The sequence below is a fragment of the Triticum aestivum genome, chromosome 7A, assembly GCF_018294505.1.
Source record: "Triticum aestivum cultivar Chinese Spring chromosome 7A, IWGSC CS RefSeq v2.1, whole genome shotgun sequence".
Taxonomy (NCBI): Eukaryota; Viridiplantae; Streptophyta; class Magnoliopsida; order Poales; family Poaceae; genus Triticum; species Triticum aestivum.
This window is the reverse complement of record NC_057812.1, coordinates 313,686,616-313,703,960: the sequence shown is the minus strand read 5'-3', so window position 1 is coordinate 313,703,960 and position 17,345 is coordinate 313,686,616. Positions and strand designations below refer to the sequence as shown.

Sequence of the window (17,345 nt, the reverse complement as noted above, 5' to 3'; positions counted from 1 at the left end):
GAGAAAACGCAAGGTTTGCGGCTCAATAGAATAGAGTAACAAATTGCAAGCCTAACACTAGGCCGAAACAACCAACCACTCAAGATAAGAACACAATCGACTGTCGCAAAACATGCGTTACAACTGGATGTCATCCACACAAGCACACAGAACAGAGACCCCCAACACGAGAAGAGAGCATCTGACTCTGCGAAGAAGGGCAGAATTAGGTCGCTCTTGCATTTGAGGCGACATAGTTGATGACGTCGCAGACCACTGGCCACACACCGCCACGGGTGTCGAGGCCACGGTAACACCATATGCCACTTGCGTTATGAACGCCACACCACCACACATCTGCCAGCAGCCGTCAGTCAAGATCCATCGAGTGCCCCTATGTGACCAAGATGCCATGACATGGGATTCTCCGCAATCTGCTAGCCATGCCATCCATGGTATTCGTGCGGGTGTGATGCAGGCAGACCTACGAGCACGTTCGTCAACCTAGGGTCAGACAACCAAAAACAACACCTCAAGGGAGGGAGCGACATCGTCGATGCTGTCGGCATCCGATCCAACAAGCCATATCTAGGTTTTCACCCAGGATTAGACCACAAGGGACGGAGGTGGACTTGGGCTACTCAACGACTACGCCAAGGAGGAAACGACGCCCAAAGGCGTCGACATTGGCACAGACAAAGGTCATGCATGGCTTTTCTCGGAGCACCATGGCCACAACTCATGCATCAACAACAACCCTGCCAAGTCACAACAGCAAGATCCAATCTCTACCTACAATCACGCTCGCTAGATAACATGTATGGCCGCCACCCCGCCAACGGAGGCCAACACACGCCACGCATCAAAGATGAGCACGGACCAGCCACGACGCCATCCCTAGGAGCCAACCTGTGGCTAGAGGGCCCTTGCACTAGCCATCCCAGATCCACAACAAGGATGCCCAGATATGTGGTATGATGCTTGCACACACAACAACACCCACGGCCGTGCCAGGTAAAAATCAACGAAGACTACGAGGGAAGAGGACTAGCTGCGTGAATACGGGCGCAACGGGCAAGGTAATAAGGCACGCATCGCCGAACACTCGCGACACGCTGCCAATCACCATGTCAGAGCACCAACGAAGCCCGCCTCCAGTCGAGCACCGAGACGACGCAGCTACCTAAGGCAGTTACCATGCCAGGAGCATCTCCAACATCGCCTACCCACGCCGATCTCTCGCCGGTCGTGGACCGAACCAATGTTCTTCTTGTCCTGACAGCCGTAAGAAACCTCCTCAAACCAACTAAGCCAAATATTGGCTGACTACTCACCGTCGTCGATTTCCACTCAGTCGACAAGGGGCCTTTGCAGCCACCATGCTCCCCTGGATCTGCCGACCACTACTAGCCAACCAGGAAAAAGGTTGCTCCTTTGCATCCATCATGCTTCCCAAGGCGAGGAGGGACATGAGAGAGGGGGAAGGAAGGAGGCAGCGGGGGCCCCGAGACTCGTGTCGGTTAGCCGGTCGACCTGATGTTGCCATCGGTAGACACGACTGCCAAAGCAAGGCCCGCCGCTCACCCTAGCCACCACAAGTGACGCCGCGCGGCAAGCCACGCGGCTGCCCCCGGCGACGAGTCCACGCCTCCCGCCCTTCGATCTGGGGTGGAGAGAGGCGGAGGCAGCGGCGTGGTGATTTTGGGGTTACATCCAAGGCGGGGAGAGGTGAACTAGGGGCGTTTGACTAGGGGGCGTGCAGCCACAACCAACAACATTCACCGACGCAGGAAGTCCATCGGCAACTGCAACGAGCTAAGAAACGCCCCGCGGCCGCCGTCATCAGTGCGGGCTTTGCCCGGCGGCCTCCTCCAGCAACAATGAGGGGGAAAGAGGGGCGGAGGATGCCGGCGGCGGGTAGGCTTTGGGGCGTCGCACGTGTCACCCAAAGGAAGAGGAAGAGGAGGCCCAAAGGAAGAGGAAGAGGAGGCCCGAGATGCAACCACGCCATAACATTATTGTGCCCAACATAGTATGTAAGCCCATACTTCTAGAGCAGAAAACTCCTTATGTAATCAACTGATAGTTCACAAGTGCAATGCGAAAATCTCCTTGGCAAGATGCGATAAAATAATTTTCTTACCTTCAGCTCATATTTATCACTAGGTTTAGTCAAGGCACCAAGAAAAGTACATTGTGGTGTCCTGGCTCCACTTTGCCGAAACTGCAGCACCAAAAGTAGAAGAAAAAACGGTGAGTATAATATGAAGATGATACATACTTTAGATGTCAAAGTTAGACTATGGGCCCGATATGATTTCGTAACAAACTTACGAACCACAATGAAGCAAAACAAAAAAGTGCTTATCGTGAAATGCAGCAATAAAATCGAAAGCAGTAAAGTAGTTGGGAATTTGGCCATTGGTTCAACAACAATACATAAATCAAGAGATCACTTCACATTCCAAAAGAATGAGATCTGAGGAACAAATTCACCACAGCTACACGGCTACCAATAGCAGACCAAAAGTGATAAGTAGAATGAATCAAATATCACTGGACACCCTACAATGTGGGAACATTCTCAAAATGACAAGAATCTAACACATCAAAGTCCAAACTGACACGGGAAATTCATAGGGTCAAAGTTTCAACTGCAAAACATCTCTTAGTTATATCCAACACCAGATGACAGAACAAATATACTTCAATATAAGGGACGAAAAAAAAACATCAAGACAAACCTCTGGAAGGATCATAATTCTTGTTTTTCAGTCACAGTGCAATTAACAGCGACAAAAATCGATTATATTCATCAGAGAAATTCTACAACAACAACAACAACAACAACAAAACATATAATCTTCGATCAAGTGTTGTCTTTCCAAAAAAGAAATAGTTATGTAGTTCTGATTAAGGGCACACAACTGCGTCTCCGAACTCTAGCTCGATATTCATCGCAAAATGAGCACCATGGACACTAGGAGCCTCCGAAAACAACATGACTTCGGTGTACTACTAGTGGGGAAATTATATCTTAACCCACATTTTATTCCCACGGGCCTTTGGTGGTCTTAATTGGCGCATAGCACGGTGGCGTCTTCGACTATGATGAAGTCGAACTGCCGCATTCCCTCACCTCAACGTGAAAACTTGCCCGCGCATCAGGCACGGTCACTCCCGCTGCGGCTAGGCAGAGCACGGGCGCGCCAGCGGCGTCGGCGACAAAACGAGCGCCGACACCGAGCGGCCAACCGTCGGCGCCCACGACGGACAGCGTCCCGGAAGGCGCGAGCTCAACCACCGTCCGCGCCACCTCGGCTGCCGACGGCTGGGTCCGCTGTGCCGACACCGACGATGCGGGGGACGATACCGCCGCGGCCTCTGCGACCACCCGGACTCCACGCCTCGCCGTTGAGACTGCGAGCGACGAAGCAGACGGCTTATTGAAGACGAGGGCGCCGCGGGAGGTGAGCGGCGAAGAGAGGAGGGAAGGAGATGTCAACGACATGGCGGAATTGGAGAACGTTTGGGTAGAGATTTCGTGGGGATATTGTAGGGGGTGAGATGGTAGAATAGGTCTCCAAACATTTTTTCCCAACGAAATTACGAGCGTTTTCCTTTTTGGGCGACGCTACGCGTCCCCTGACGGATAGCGCTAAAATATCAACCACCTCTCGTCCCATCCGATAAACACTGAATTAGGGCTCCTTTGATTCTAAGAAATTACATAGGATTTTTGGAGAATTTAAACCCTTAGGAATTTTTCCTGTGATGCTCGTTTGATTCGTAGGATTGGCATTCTTAGGAATTTTTTCATATGATTCATTTGTACTACATTTTGAAGGAAAATTTCCATCCACTCAAACCTCTTTATAGAATTCCTTTGTTTTTCCTATGCTATTAAATATTCTTTCAAATCCTGTAGGATACTATGGGACATGTCACCCTATTCATACATTTTTTCTATTCCTTCATTTTGACAATCCTATGAATCAAAGAGGCCCTTAGTCATCAGATCTCCCCTAATCGTGCGCGTCCCGAATTGCAACAAGCCGGTTGTTGCGCTTCTTCCTCCGATAGTGTGAAGCAAACGGTCCATTTTGTTTTTCTAATTTTCTGTAACAATATTCTGGTTGTAAAATCTTCTCTTCTCTAAATTCCTACAACAAGACCTTTTCTTTAATTTCCTGCAACAAGTCTGTTGTTGTAAAACTTTTTCTTCTTTGATTTTCTGTAACAAGACCCTCTTGTTGTGAAACCTATTCTTCTCTAATTTCTTTTAAGACGGGCTTTGTTATGAACCTCCTTTTCCCTAATTTCTTGCAATAAGTCAGCTTTTGCAAAACCTATTCTCTAATTTTTTGCAACCAGACCCTTGTTGCAAAAATTGCAAACATACCTCCCGCCGTATCTAATTTTCTGTAACAAGATCCTTGTTGCAAAAATTGCAACAACAAAAATTGCAATAATATCTCATGTCGCGTCGCGCATTGGTACGATCGTCGTTCCGCAACAACACCGTTGTTGCAGAAACTTGTTCCAAAGGTAGTACATGGCATGGCAGTGAACACAACACCGTATCTATTTTTTCACGTACAAAAAAGGTACTAGTAGCCAGTACTAACTACTAGTACATGGCATGGCAGTGTGTCTCCATTCTAAGAAATTATAAACAAATCAGTAGCATACGACAGTGGGCGTATGTGTAGCCTGAGAAAGAAAGAGCAGACAAAACGAGCAACGTGTTGATTGGTTTCGCGGCGGCGGGTGCGCTCAGGAAAAAAAAGGACGTTGCAGTGGGCTCCCGCCTAGACACGTGGTTGGCAGGGGAGGCGGCTGATGCCTGCGCGTTATCAGCCGGCGGAAGGCGAGCGTTTTCCTTTTTTATTACTTCCTCTATAAACAAATCTATTCCCTCCGTCCGGAAATACTTGTTAGAGAAATGCATAAAAATGGATGTATCTAGTTTAGAATTAAAATATATCTAGATACATCCATTCCTCCGACGAGTATTTCCGGACGGAGGGAGTATAATACCTAAACAATTCATCTCCACTAACATATTTCTCTTGACATGCAGCTTATCCACATCAGCAATAATCATGTAGCCATCCACCTCAGCTAATCTGCCACTTCATCAATTTTTTCTTTTATTTTTTCTGTCCTCTCAGCCATCGCACGTTTTTCCCCGAGAGATTTCCCATCACACCTTTCCTCTTCCCCACGCCCGTGACCTCTTTCTTAACGCAGCGCCTCCTCTGCTTCCGAATCGCAACCTCATGGCTTCTCCCCCACTTCATCTTCTCCAAATTATTTATTAAATCGTGGCAGTGGAAGGGATGCATCTCTTTATTTAGCGATCAATTGATCACATCAGAGCTATGAGGCGGAGAGGTCAAGGTGCAGACTGGTGCCGAGGTGGAGCGCCGGCTAGGAGCAGCGACCTCCTCAGTGGTCATGTTTGATCTGTTGGCGTCGCTGCTCGTAGCCATGGATTCCTCCTCCCACCGGTGACAGCATCAGGCCACACCCCGCCGCAGACTGCACCTTCCTCGATCCGGGTACATTGGTGAGAGAGCCCAGCGGGTGTGTTCCCCACCATATCCCGCCTTACGTGGCGAAAACAGAGCGGAATTGTCCTGTCCAATAATCCTAGCAGACAACCATGCCGACCCCCGCGATCGCTGGAAGCACGACAAGGAGAGGGATGACTCCTGCCATCATCAAATTCTGAAGTGAGGAGTTGTGCCAGCCCCTTTTGCAACCGAGCTTAGCTGGCCTCGCTCCCTTCCCGAGCTTCCAAATTTCGCTTCAATGCAGCCCAAAGAAAAGGTGAGAAATATATGAGATTTTGTTCTGCTGCATCATTGGAAATTTTCATCCAAAATCTGCTGGGTGTCGTAGAATAGAATTGTGAGCATCCAGCATTTGATAAGGTGAGAATACTGTACTGTGTTTTTCTGAAGATGTTGTGTTCAGAACTTTTGCCATGGTATTTTGTACAAAGTCCTCATTGTTGTAGTTCAATTAGAAACAAGCAACTAATTGTGTTTGCTTAATTCTTGGTTAATCACAACAATAACCAACAAAAGCAAATAATTTTATTACCATGGTTTTGACGTCTTATCAGCTGATTGCTGTTTTAGAGGATGATGACAGGGAGACACCGGTGATAGCAAAATAATTCTTAGGATAATATAGCGGAAGGACCAAAGAATCAAGTACAGTACAAAGGTAATGTTGTATACTTCATGCTCTTATGGAGAAAACACGTTGACTGATTGATTCATCTATTCATCAAGCCGTCATAGTTTCATTCAGTTTGATATGCACACTTACAGTTCGGGATATAGCGATTTTATACTAGAGATATTGATCAACAAGAATTCGTGTTATCTATAGCAATTGCAGTGTTCATGTATCACATAATATAAATCGAGTCGGAGCTGCTGGAATTCTACATTTTAATAGAATATTTCATATTTCTTTTGGTTTTCTTCTTCCTATTAGGCAAAATTAGCATATGCATGTATGGCCTTATATTAGCTACCTTACCACAATTTATTGCACCTTTCTTTGGTAGAAATCCATGACGGTCGATTCATGGCACATATGAACATCCATGTACTTCAAACAATTGGGTTATCATGTATATCCTTGTTTTCCACCATGGATGGTTAAACACTGAGAAGTTATATTGTGACATATAATAATGTAAGGATTTTCTGTAACCTGAAGCCCTCTTACTGGATTAGCTTCGAGAGGTATGCTGTTATCAACTTTGAAGCCCTTTTAGTTACAGAACGGTATATACTTTTGTTAAGCATGTTTTTCGTTCACTTGCATTTCATAAAATATTTATTAACTTGACTTGACATATATGTTCTTTTAGGAGGGAGGAAGGTTTAGATGTTCTGTATTGAGAATGTTAGTTGCATCTACATGGCTGTAGTGTATTAGTATCTCAGTTCACTGTCTTCTAATAATGATGGTTGCAAATTATTAGCAATCTCAAGTGCCAATAGTAGCAGTCATTCATGGGTGCCATTCAGCTGCTAAGACGATATTGCTTTTATTCTGATGGTGTCAAAGTCACTACATGCAAAGATTTGTAGGTAATTGTGTGCTGAAAGTTTCTCTATAATTTGCTTGCATTCTTCTACGGTGTCACTTAATGTTGTAACCTGAAAGTGCACATAATTTATCGCTTCATGTTGTGTTTGTTTTTCATCTTGCATTCTGTTTGTCCTTCGCAAGTTAAGTTTTCATGCTTATTCCACTAAGGGCTATAGTTTCTCTTCTGTTATTCATGTTATCAAGATATTGGCTTATTTGAGTCTAAGCAGAAAGAAGCTGGCTGGCCAAGTTCATTCTTGATTAAAATGTTATACTATTGAGCCAAAACATGATAGGTATTTAGGGGCAGTGATTTTATGTTCGGACTTCGTTCACATGTATTTCAGGAGGGAAATTGCGCAACAAGAAATCCTTCTGTTTGATCATTAACTGTTCCACCACTATTACTGAGCTTCGTAAAGAGTCAAAATTGCCGATAGTTCAAGAGTTGTATTTTAGTTTTGATTGCACAGAAAGTAACCTACTCAATATTGCCAAAATTATCACATTCATACTTTGATGCAATATCTAAAAATTATCAGTCAAACATCCCGCAACAATATCCCGCAGCAACGCGCGGGGTATCATCTAGTATAAGAACGTTTCAACGCTCTTATATTTGTTTATAGTGGTAGTTGTGACGCCCTCGATTTAATCGTACACTAATCATACATGCAAATGTGTACGATCAAGATCAAGGACACACGGGAAGATATCACAACACAATTCTGAACACAAATTTAAAATAATACAAGCTTTATATTACAAGCCAGGGGCCTCGAGGGCTCGAATACATAAGTTCGAATACACAAGAGTCAGCGGAAGCAACAATATCTGAGTACATACATAAGTTAAACAAGTTTGTCTTAAGAAGGCTAGCACAAAAGCAACAATGATCGAAAAGGCAAGGCCTCCTGCCTGGGAGCCTTCTAACTACTTCAAGTTGTCAGCGGCTGTCACGTTGTAGTAGGCACTCTCGGGGTAGTGGTAATCATCAGTGGTGTCGTTTGGCTCCTGGAATTCGTCATCTGGTCGCAACAATCGGGTATGGGGGAAAAGAGGTAGCAAAGCAGTCGTGAGTACTCATCCAAAGTAATCATCCAAAGTATTCGCAAGACTTACATCAGATCTAAACTAAGTATGCATCTGTATCAAGGAAAATGGGCTGTATCTGTGGACTAAACTGCAGAATGCCAGAAGAGAAGGGGAAAGCCTAGTCTATCGAAGACTAGCATCTTCAAGCATCTTGCAGCATATAGAAGAGTACAGATCGACATAATGCAAAGTAGTAATAGAGTTATCAACCTCGGCCAGAGATCATTTCTCGACTCCCTGCGAGAAAGCAATCCCAGAGCCGTACTATCCATTTCTCATTCACAATTCATTTCTCATCGCAAGTATCTAGTTCTAGTTGTATCGATCGGGATACAACTCCAAGTGTCCATTACAATAGGACAGGCTATCGATAGATATTTTCTTCCCTGCAGGGGTGCACCAACTTACCCATCACGCTCGATTAACTCCGGCCGGACACACTTTCCTGGGTCATGCCCGGCCTCGGCCAAACAATACGCCGCAACCCGACCTAGGCTTAATAGAGAGGCCAGCACGCCGGACTAAACCTATGCCCCCAGGGGTCATGGGTCATCTCCCCGGGAACTCCTGCATGTTGTGTACACGGCGGGTGAGTAAACCTAGCTACCTCCTTAAACAAGGCAGGAGCTTACGCAGTCCAACCCGGCGCGCGCCGCTCAGTCGCTGACGTCTATTAAACTTCGGCTGATGTATACGACGCAAAATGCCCATACAATGCCCACGTGATGGTTAGTGCTATCAGGCCAGAGGCCTCTCGGATCAAATATCCAAATCATAGTGGATTAGGAGCACGCGGTAACGAGCAGAGACTCACGATCGATGTGACCCCGTCGCCCCGTCTCGAGTACTTGCGGCAAGGGCTAAGAATGCCCGGCCACGCCTCGTAAGTATCTCACGGGCACCTTCCAGGTCAACCCGACTCCACATCACTCGCTATTAAGCTCGCGCGGGTACCCCTCAGGGCCGACCCGTCTTTAGTAACATGGCTCAGTGCAAAGTCATAGTAACCATAGTAACTGTGTGTCTAACACCAAGGGGAAAACCCGAGGAATCACCCCCGGTGAATCCCACTCGATGTTATCATCAAGGTGAACATAAGAGGATCCACCCTCGAGGTTCACATTTGATGGGTTGCACGACAGAGCCGTAAAAGAAGTGGTTAAGGAGGAAATCACCCTCGATGACCTCGACCGTATAGCTATACTATAGAGATCTCATCAGGAGTGATGCAAGAGGTTCCACCCTCGGCACTCGATGGTAACTCTGCAGAGTCATACAACTAGGGGGGTGATGTGCGATGTCGGGGCCTGGACATCGATCACGTGATCGAGTCATCGAACATAAAGCGGGGCAACTGGGACAAGGTGGGGGTCACTGATGGATCACTAACCAACCTATACTAAGTAGTTTAGGATAAGCAGGTAAGGTATGAAAGCAGGTAACAAAAACAGGCTATGCATCAGAGTAGGATCATACAGAAAGTAGTAGCGGTTCTAATGCAAGCATGAGAGGGAAAGAATGGGCGATATCGAAATGCTCAAGGGGGGGTTGCTTGCCTGGTTGCTCTGGCAAGGAGGGGTCATCATCGACGTAGTCGATCACAGGGGCAACATCGGTCTCGGGGTCTACCAGAGAGATGAGGGGGAAGAAACAGTAAATACAGAGCAAACAATGCATCACAAGGCATAACATGACGATAGGCAGAGCTAGGGTTGTCCTAACGTAGTACTATACGTTGCAGACGGAGGGGATAAACATCCGAGGATGAATCCCCGGCGTTATACGAATTCCGGATAGATGAAAGAGAGGGGACGGTTCCATGTTCAGTATGCTAGGGGCATGTGACAGGTGAATGGACCGCGCATTCGGATTCGTGGGATTTTTATGAGCAACTTTCATATAGAAAACATTTCCATCGGGGTTACGGTTTTATTTCTATGATTTTCTAAAGACTTAAACAATATTCTGGAATTATTAAATTAACAGAAAAGAGAATATGACGTCAGCATGACATCGGAGTGATGTCAGCAGGTCAACTGGTCGGTTGACCAGTCAAACCAGACAGGTGGGTCCAGTGGGACCCACATGTCATTGTCAGGGGCACTAACATGGAGGTTTAGACTAACTAAATGGGTTAATTAGTGGGTGGGGCCCAACAGTCAGCGACTATTTAGTTAACTAACTTAATTAATGAAATAATTAGCATTTTAATTATTTACAAAAAAGTTTTAAATGACGCAGGCCTGCATGTCAGTGGTAGTAGCTGCCACATCAGCGCAGTTGACTTCAGTCAACATGGCCAGTTGGGGCCCCAGGCCCACAGGCAGTGACCCAGGGGCGGGCCCCGGTGTGCCAGCTTAGCGGAGCCGCTGGAGTAGCTCCGGCGAGCTCGCGCGCAGCGGCCAAACGCCGGCGAGCGTCGGGATTCGCCTACGGGGCACCAAATCGAGCGCCGTATCTTGCGTTCGAAAGAGGAGAGTGCCCCGTGTCTATGTACGGCGTCGGAATGCGCGGGGGTGGCCGGAAATGACGGCGGCGAGCACATCGGCGGATGGCCGGAGTCGGGCGTGAGAGGAAACGGCGACGCAGCACGCTAGCGAGTGAACTGAGAGGCCAGGGCGAGACGTCCGTGAGGCGGCGAATGCAACGGGCGCTGGCCCGTGACCATTTGGTCATCGGAGGCACGCCAGCGACGAGCACAGGCGGCGACGATGTTTGGGTGTGCATGGAAACAACGACTCCGGGCACGGAGAGCAGCGGCAAGTGGCGCGTTCAAATCCTACGGCTACGGCGAGCACGACTGCGAGCTCAGCCGAGCTCGACAGCGTCCGTGGCGATAGCAGCATCAACGACGACGAAGCTCCGTTTGGGCAAACATGGCGCGGCGGCTACGGGCGGCGACAGGCAGCGTAGAGAGGATGGGAAGGAAGGCATGGAGCTCACCGAGCGGTCACGAAAGACCCTTGGTGGTTTAGGAGCAGCAGAGTTGACGGCGCTCGTCGGAGACGCGCTGGGGATCCGAGGAAGAAGATGAGGCCGGGGCAGCGTCCGCAGGCACGCCGACATCCTGCGGCTCGCCAGGGAGGCGTAGTCGAAGGAGGTGGAGCGAGCGGACACATCGGATAGGTGCGGAGGTCGCGAGTTCTACGGCGGCGAGGCCATGGCGACGCTCGGATGCGGTGGGGAACGAGGGGGAGTGCAAGGAGGGGTCTGGTGGGAGAGGGAGAGGCGGAGCGGGCGACAGTGGAGAGCGGGGGGGGGGGGCGAGAGGACCGAGGCGGCGGGGATCCTTATCCCCTCGGGGTGGCGCCGGCGAGCTGGTTGGACGGGGACGGCCCGGGCGAGCGCCCGGTCGGCTGTACAGGAGAGAGAGGCGACCGGGAGGGGGGATGGGTTAGGTGGGCCGGATGGGCCGGTTTAGTTGGGCTAAGGCCCAGGGGAATTAGTGGGGGACGGGGCCTTTTGTAACACCCTCGATGCGACTATAGCTCCCACGTGTCGAGGCACGACTTAGAGACATAATCGCATTGAAGGCATATATCGCAAGTTAGGCAATCTTCACAACATCCCATGTAATATGATAATAAAAGGGGAGATAGCAATAGTTGGCTTACACTCGCCACGTCAATCAAGTACATAAATAACATTACATCATCCAAACACTCATGGCCCAACTACGGCGCCAAAATAAAAGAGAACCCAACATGCGACAACGGTCCCGTTCACCCCCAACTGGGCACCACTACTGATCATCGGGAAAGGAAACATAGTAACGTTGAGAGTCTTCGTCGAACTCCCACTTGAGCTCATACGCGTCTCCTGGAGCGGAATCATCAGGCCCTGCATCTGGTGTAATAGTAATCTGTGAGCCACAGGGACTCAGCAATCTCGCACCCTCGCGATCAAGACTATTTAAGCTTATAGGTATGGCAAGGTAAAAATGAGTGGAGCTGCAGCAAGTGACTAGCAAGTATGGTGGCTAACTTATTCGCAAAAGAGAGCTAGAAGAGGAGGCAAAGCGCGAGCGAGAAACTAGAGAGCAACCTGCGCAAACATTACTCCAACACCGTGTCCGCTTCCCGGACTCCGCCGAGAAGAGGCCATCACGGTAACACACTCAGTTGATTCATTTTAATTAATTAAGGTTCAAGTTATCTACAACCGGACATTAACAAATTCCCATCTGCCCATAACCGCGGGCACGGCTTTCGAAAGTTCAAATCCTTGCAGGGGAGTCCCAACTTAGCCCATGACAAGCTCTCACGGTCAATGAAGGAATAGACCTCCTCCCAAGACGTTCCGATCAGACTCGGTATCTTGGTTACTCAAGACACTTCGACAGGTTAAAACAAGACCAGCAACACCGCCCGAATGTGCCGACAAATCCCGATAGGAGCTGCACATATCTCTTTCTCAGGGCACACTCAGATTGTTCAAACTTTCGGTAGGCCAGCCCAGAGTTGCCCCTGGTAGCCACCGGCGGCTGACAGTTTGGACCAACACTCAGAGGAGCACTGACCCGAGGGGGTTAAAATAAGATGACCCTTGAGTCTGCAGAACCCAAGGGAAAGAAAAGGCTAGGTGGCAATGCTAAAACCAAGGTAGGAGAGACTTGGAGGTTGGCGAGGAAACCTTGAGGAACAACTTGCAGATTAAGTTTGCGGAAAGCTTCACAAAGCTCGGGTTGATAAGGCTTAAGAATTAGACTGTTGCAATAAGCTTTTCTGCTCAATGCGTCAGCAATCACATTAGCCTTGCCTGGAGTATACTCAATACTCGGATTATACTCTTGAATCATTTCGACCCATCGAGTTTGCCTGAGGTTGAGATTAGGCTGAGTGAAGATATACTTGAGACTCTTGTGATCAATGAAAATGTCCACTTTTTTCCCAATAGAAGATGTCTCCAAGTCAAAAGAGTATGCACAACTGCCGCCAACTCGAGATCATGAGTGGGGTAGTTCTTCTCATTAGGCTTCAACTGGCGAGATGTATAAGCAACAACTTTCTTCTCTTGCATCAATACTGCGCCAAGACCTTGGAGAGAGGCATCACAAAAGACCTCGTACGGCTTGGATTCATCAGGCGGAGTGAGAACTGGAGCAGTGATCAATTTCTCTTTCAAAGTGTTGAAAGCAATATCACACTCCGGAGACCAAACGTACTTGACGTGCTTCTGGAGAAGATTAGAGAGAGGCTTCGCGATCTTGGAAAAGTTTTCAACGAATCTTCGGCAATAGCTTGCGAGACCGAGAAAACTGTGGAGTTGCTTCACATTCTGAGGAGGTTCCCAATTCACAATTGCAGACACCTTCTCAGGATTCACGGCAATGCCCTTGGCAGAGATGATATGACCAAGATAAAGAACCTCATCGAGCCAAAATTCACACTTGGAGAACTTGGCGTAGAACTTGTGTTCTCTAAGCTTATCAAGAACCAAACGCAAGTGCTTGGCATGATCTTCCTTGTTCTTGGAGAAAACCAGAATGTCGTCGAGATAGACCAAAACGAAGTCATTGGTGTAGGCGTTGAAGATGAAGTTCATCATGCGAGAGAACGTCCGAGGAGCGTTGACGAGGCCAAAAGACATGACAGTGTATTCATATGAACCAAAGCTTGTCCTGAAAGCCGTCTTGGGAATATCTTGCTCACGGATACGAATCTGGTGATAACCCATGCGGAGATCAAGCTTGGAGAATACTCGAGCACCTTTGAGTTGTTCGAACAGCTCATTGATGTTGGGAAGTGGGTATTTGTTCTTGATGGTCTTCTTGTTCACTGGACGGTAATCAACACAAAGTTGGTCCATTCCATCCTTCTTCTTCACAAAAAGAACACCACAACCCCACGGAGAAGAACTAGGCCGGATGAGACCCATTTTCTCTTGAATATCGAGTTGCTTCTTCAGCTCCTTCAACTCTTCAGGTCCGAGCTTGTAAGGACGCTTGCACACAGGTTCTGTGCCAGGCTCAAGATCTATAACGAATTCAACTGGCCGGTGCGGAGGCATTCCTGGGAGGTCTTCTGGAAAGACGTCTTGATATTCGCAAACGACTGGAATTTGAGAGATGGCATCCAATTCACCCTTCTCATTGAGAGAAAACAGACGGATGGTATTATCCCGAGCGGCAAAGACAATTACATCCTCAGACGAATGAGTCAATTGAATCTGCCTGGCTGCACAATCAAGCTGAGCCTTGTGCTTAGAAAGCCAATCCATCCCGAGAATAAGATCAATATCCGAGTTACCAAGAACCATTGGAGAAGCCAGAAACTTGAAATCACCCATCGTGATAGAAATATCCGGAATCTCGTGATTAGCAAGCAAACATTTACCCGGAGAGACAACTGCTAACGGTTTATGCATAACTTGGGAAGTCAACTCATGCTTATATGCAAAAGGTTTCGAGATGAAGCAATGCGATGCACCAGTGTCAAAAAGAACTTTTGCAGGAACATCGTTAACAGGAAGGTTACCCATGATCACATCTGACGAGTCCTTTGCCTGAGCTGTATTCGTCAAGTTGACCTTGGCATGCTTGGGGTTATGCTTGACCACAGTTGTACTTGCTGATCTGACAGGAGAAGGAGGAGGAAGACGCCTCTGGTTGAAACACTTGTTGGCATAGTGACCCTTATGTTGGCACTTGTTGCACGTGACCTCTGAAAGCGGACGGTGATATGGAGCACTCGATCTTGGAGCTTGAGACGAAGTCTTGTTCTGAAAGCCAGGGTTGGGTGGGTGGGAAGAACCACTGCCACCTTTGCTCTTCTGCTGATACGGCTGACGGAACGGAGGAGGAGGAAGCCAATACTTCTGCTGCTTGGCCACTTGAGTAGAGGAAGAAGGAGTAACATCTCTGACTCGCTTCTTGGAAGTATCACACCTCAACTGAGCAGCCTCTTGCTTCAGTGCCATGTTGTAGAACTCATCGTATCTCAAGGGCTCAAAGAGGTCAAGAGCGAGCTGAATTTCTTCTCTAAGACCACCCCTGAACTGGTATATCATGCTCTTCTCATCAGGGACGTCCTGCTTGGCAAAGCGGGCGAGCTTCTGGAACAACTTGTTGTAGTCATAGACAGACAAAGAGCCTTGCTTCAGATTGCGGAATTCCTCATGCTTGCTTTCAACCATGCTCTGAGGGATATGATGAGCTCGGAAATCTCGACGGAAATCATCCCAAGTGATAACACGTCCACCTCTGGAGTCCTTGTACTGCTGGAACCATTCTGCAGCTTGATCTTTGAGTTGGAAGGAAGCGAACTTAACAAAGTCCTCAGGCCTGACGTTACTGCACTCGAAATGCTTACACAGATCCACAAGCCAATCGTCAGCATCGGTTGCCTCAACACAATTGCTGAAAATCTTTGGCCCGTTAGCAAGGAACTGGTTGAGTGTAGCAAAGTGATTCTGATTGCTGCCTTGATTCCCTTGGTTGCCTTGATTGCGCTCTTGGAAAATTTGCATGATCAACTGTGTGTTTGCATTGGTTGCGGCCATCACAGCTTGCCATGCCTCCGGAGGAGGTGGAGGTGGTGGCGGATCAGGATTCGGAGTCGTGCGCGTTGGAGGAGCCATCCTGAAGAGGTTGGCGTCCATTAGCACATTGACAGACAAATATTGAAGCTGAATCCAACGGAATGAAAATTGCAACATATAGTCTTCACATCCGAACAAAATGAACGAATGCATTCCTCTTGAAATGGTCACATATCCATAAATTGAGAAGTCACGTAGAATTAGGGTAGAGAAATAAATCAACAAGGTACGGATCAAGAACGAATAATCGGTAAGAAATCCCAATCTCAAACCAATATCCGTGGAAGAAGAACTAGAGCTACTAGAATTCCCACCTATGAAACTCCCGAACCTTTCCGGTTATGCAATCAGGTGTTGGGGATACAGGGGAAGCATAATATCTCACCCAAACTAGCAAATCCTACATCCAGCTGTATCCATCCTTCAACACATAACCAAGAAACCTTCGGAAACCATCTACCTCAACCTTCGAAAAGCATCCGTTATACAAGTTATGGCGATACTCCCGAACTCCCGCCCCAGTACTGGGTGGCGTCGAGGTTATCTCACCAATGAACTGCATAAAAGAGATTTTTGATGTCGGCGTACTAAACTCAGGTATTCCAGAACTGCCCTCAGAGCTCAACTCCCCGGGACACTTCCACTAAACCCCTGACAGGAGGCACCAAGACAATGTTCTCATCATAAAACCATCGGAACGATTCCAAGATACCCGCGTGATCCTAAAAAAAAATTAGTGAAATTTTAGAAGAGAATAGACAAAACTCTACGTCAGGATGCCTTACCAGTGCGCTGAGGAGACTGGGAAGTAAAAAGAATTCCTAAACTCTCCGTTATATAATTCCTAAAGACTCAAAACATTTTTCTAGACACAACTTGGCCGCTAAAAACGATCAAGCAATGGGGCTCCTAAGGTCGGGGAAGGCTATGATACCAACTTGTAACACCCTCGATGCGACTATAGCTCCCACGTGTCGAGGCACGACTTAGAGACATAATCGCATTGAAGGCATATGTCGCAAGTTAGGCAATCTTCACAACATCCCATGTAATATGATAATAAAAGGGGAGATAGCAATAGTTGGCTTACACTCGCCACGTCAATCAAGTACATAAATAACATTACATCATCCAAACACTCATGGCCCGACTACGGCGCCAAAATAAAAGAGAACCCAACATGCGACAACGGTCCCGTTCACCCCCAACTGGGCACCACTACTGATCATCGGGAAAGGAAACATAGTAACGTTGAGAGTCTTCGTCGAACTCCCACTTGAGCTCATACGCGTCTCCTGGAGCGGAATCATCAGGCCCTGCATCTGGTGTAATAGTAATCTGTGAGCCACAGGGACTCAGCAATCTCGCACCCTCGCGATCAAGACTATTTAAGCTTATAGGTATGGCAAGGTAAAAATGAGTGGAGCTGTAGCAAGCGACTAGCAAGTATGGTGGCTAACTTATTCGCAAAAGAGAGCGAGAAGAGGAGGCAAAGCGCGAGCGAGAAACTAGAGAGCAACCTGCGCAAACATTACTCCAACACCGTGTCCACTTCCCGGACTCCGCCGAGAAGAGGCCATCACGGTAACACACTCAGTTTATTCATTTTAATT

General features: G+C 47.7%; 1 protein-coding gene across 1 annotated transcript in view; it reads right to left on the bottom strand.

Moving 5' to 3' along the window:
• LOC123154095 (glutamyl-tRNA reductase-binding protein, chloroplastic) overlaps nt 1–3,533 on the bottom strand; it is a 49,745-nt gene extending 46,212 nt beyond the window's left edge. Inside the window, exons 1-2 of the mRNA XM_044572888.1 lie at nt 3,119–3,533; nt 2,123–2,203 (exon numbers count right to left, since the gene is read on the bottom strand). Coding sequence (XP_044428823.1) covers nt 2,123–2,203; nt 3,119–3,490 — 453 coding nt within the window. The 5' untranslated portion in view covers nt 3,491–3,533. The remainder of the gene's footprint in view (nt 1–2,122; nt 2,204–3,118) is intronic.
• Nucleotides 3,534–17,345: the final 13,812 nt, after the last annotated feature.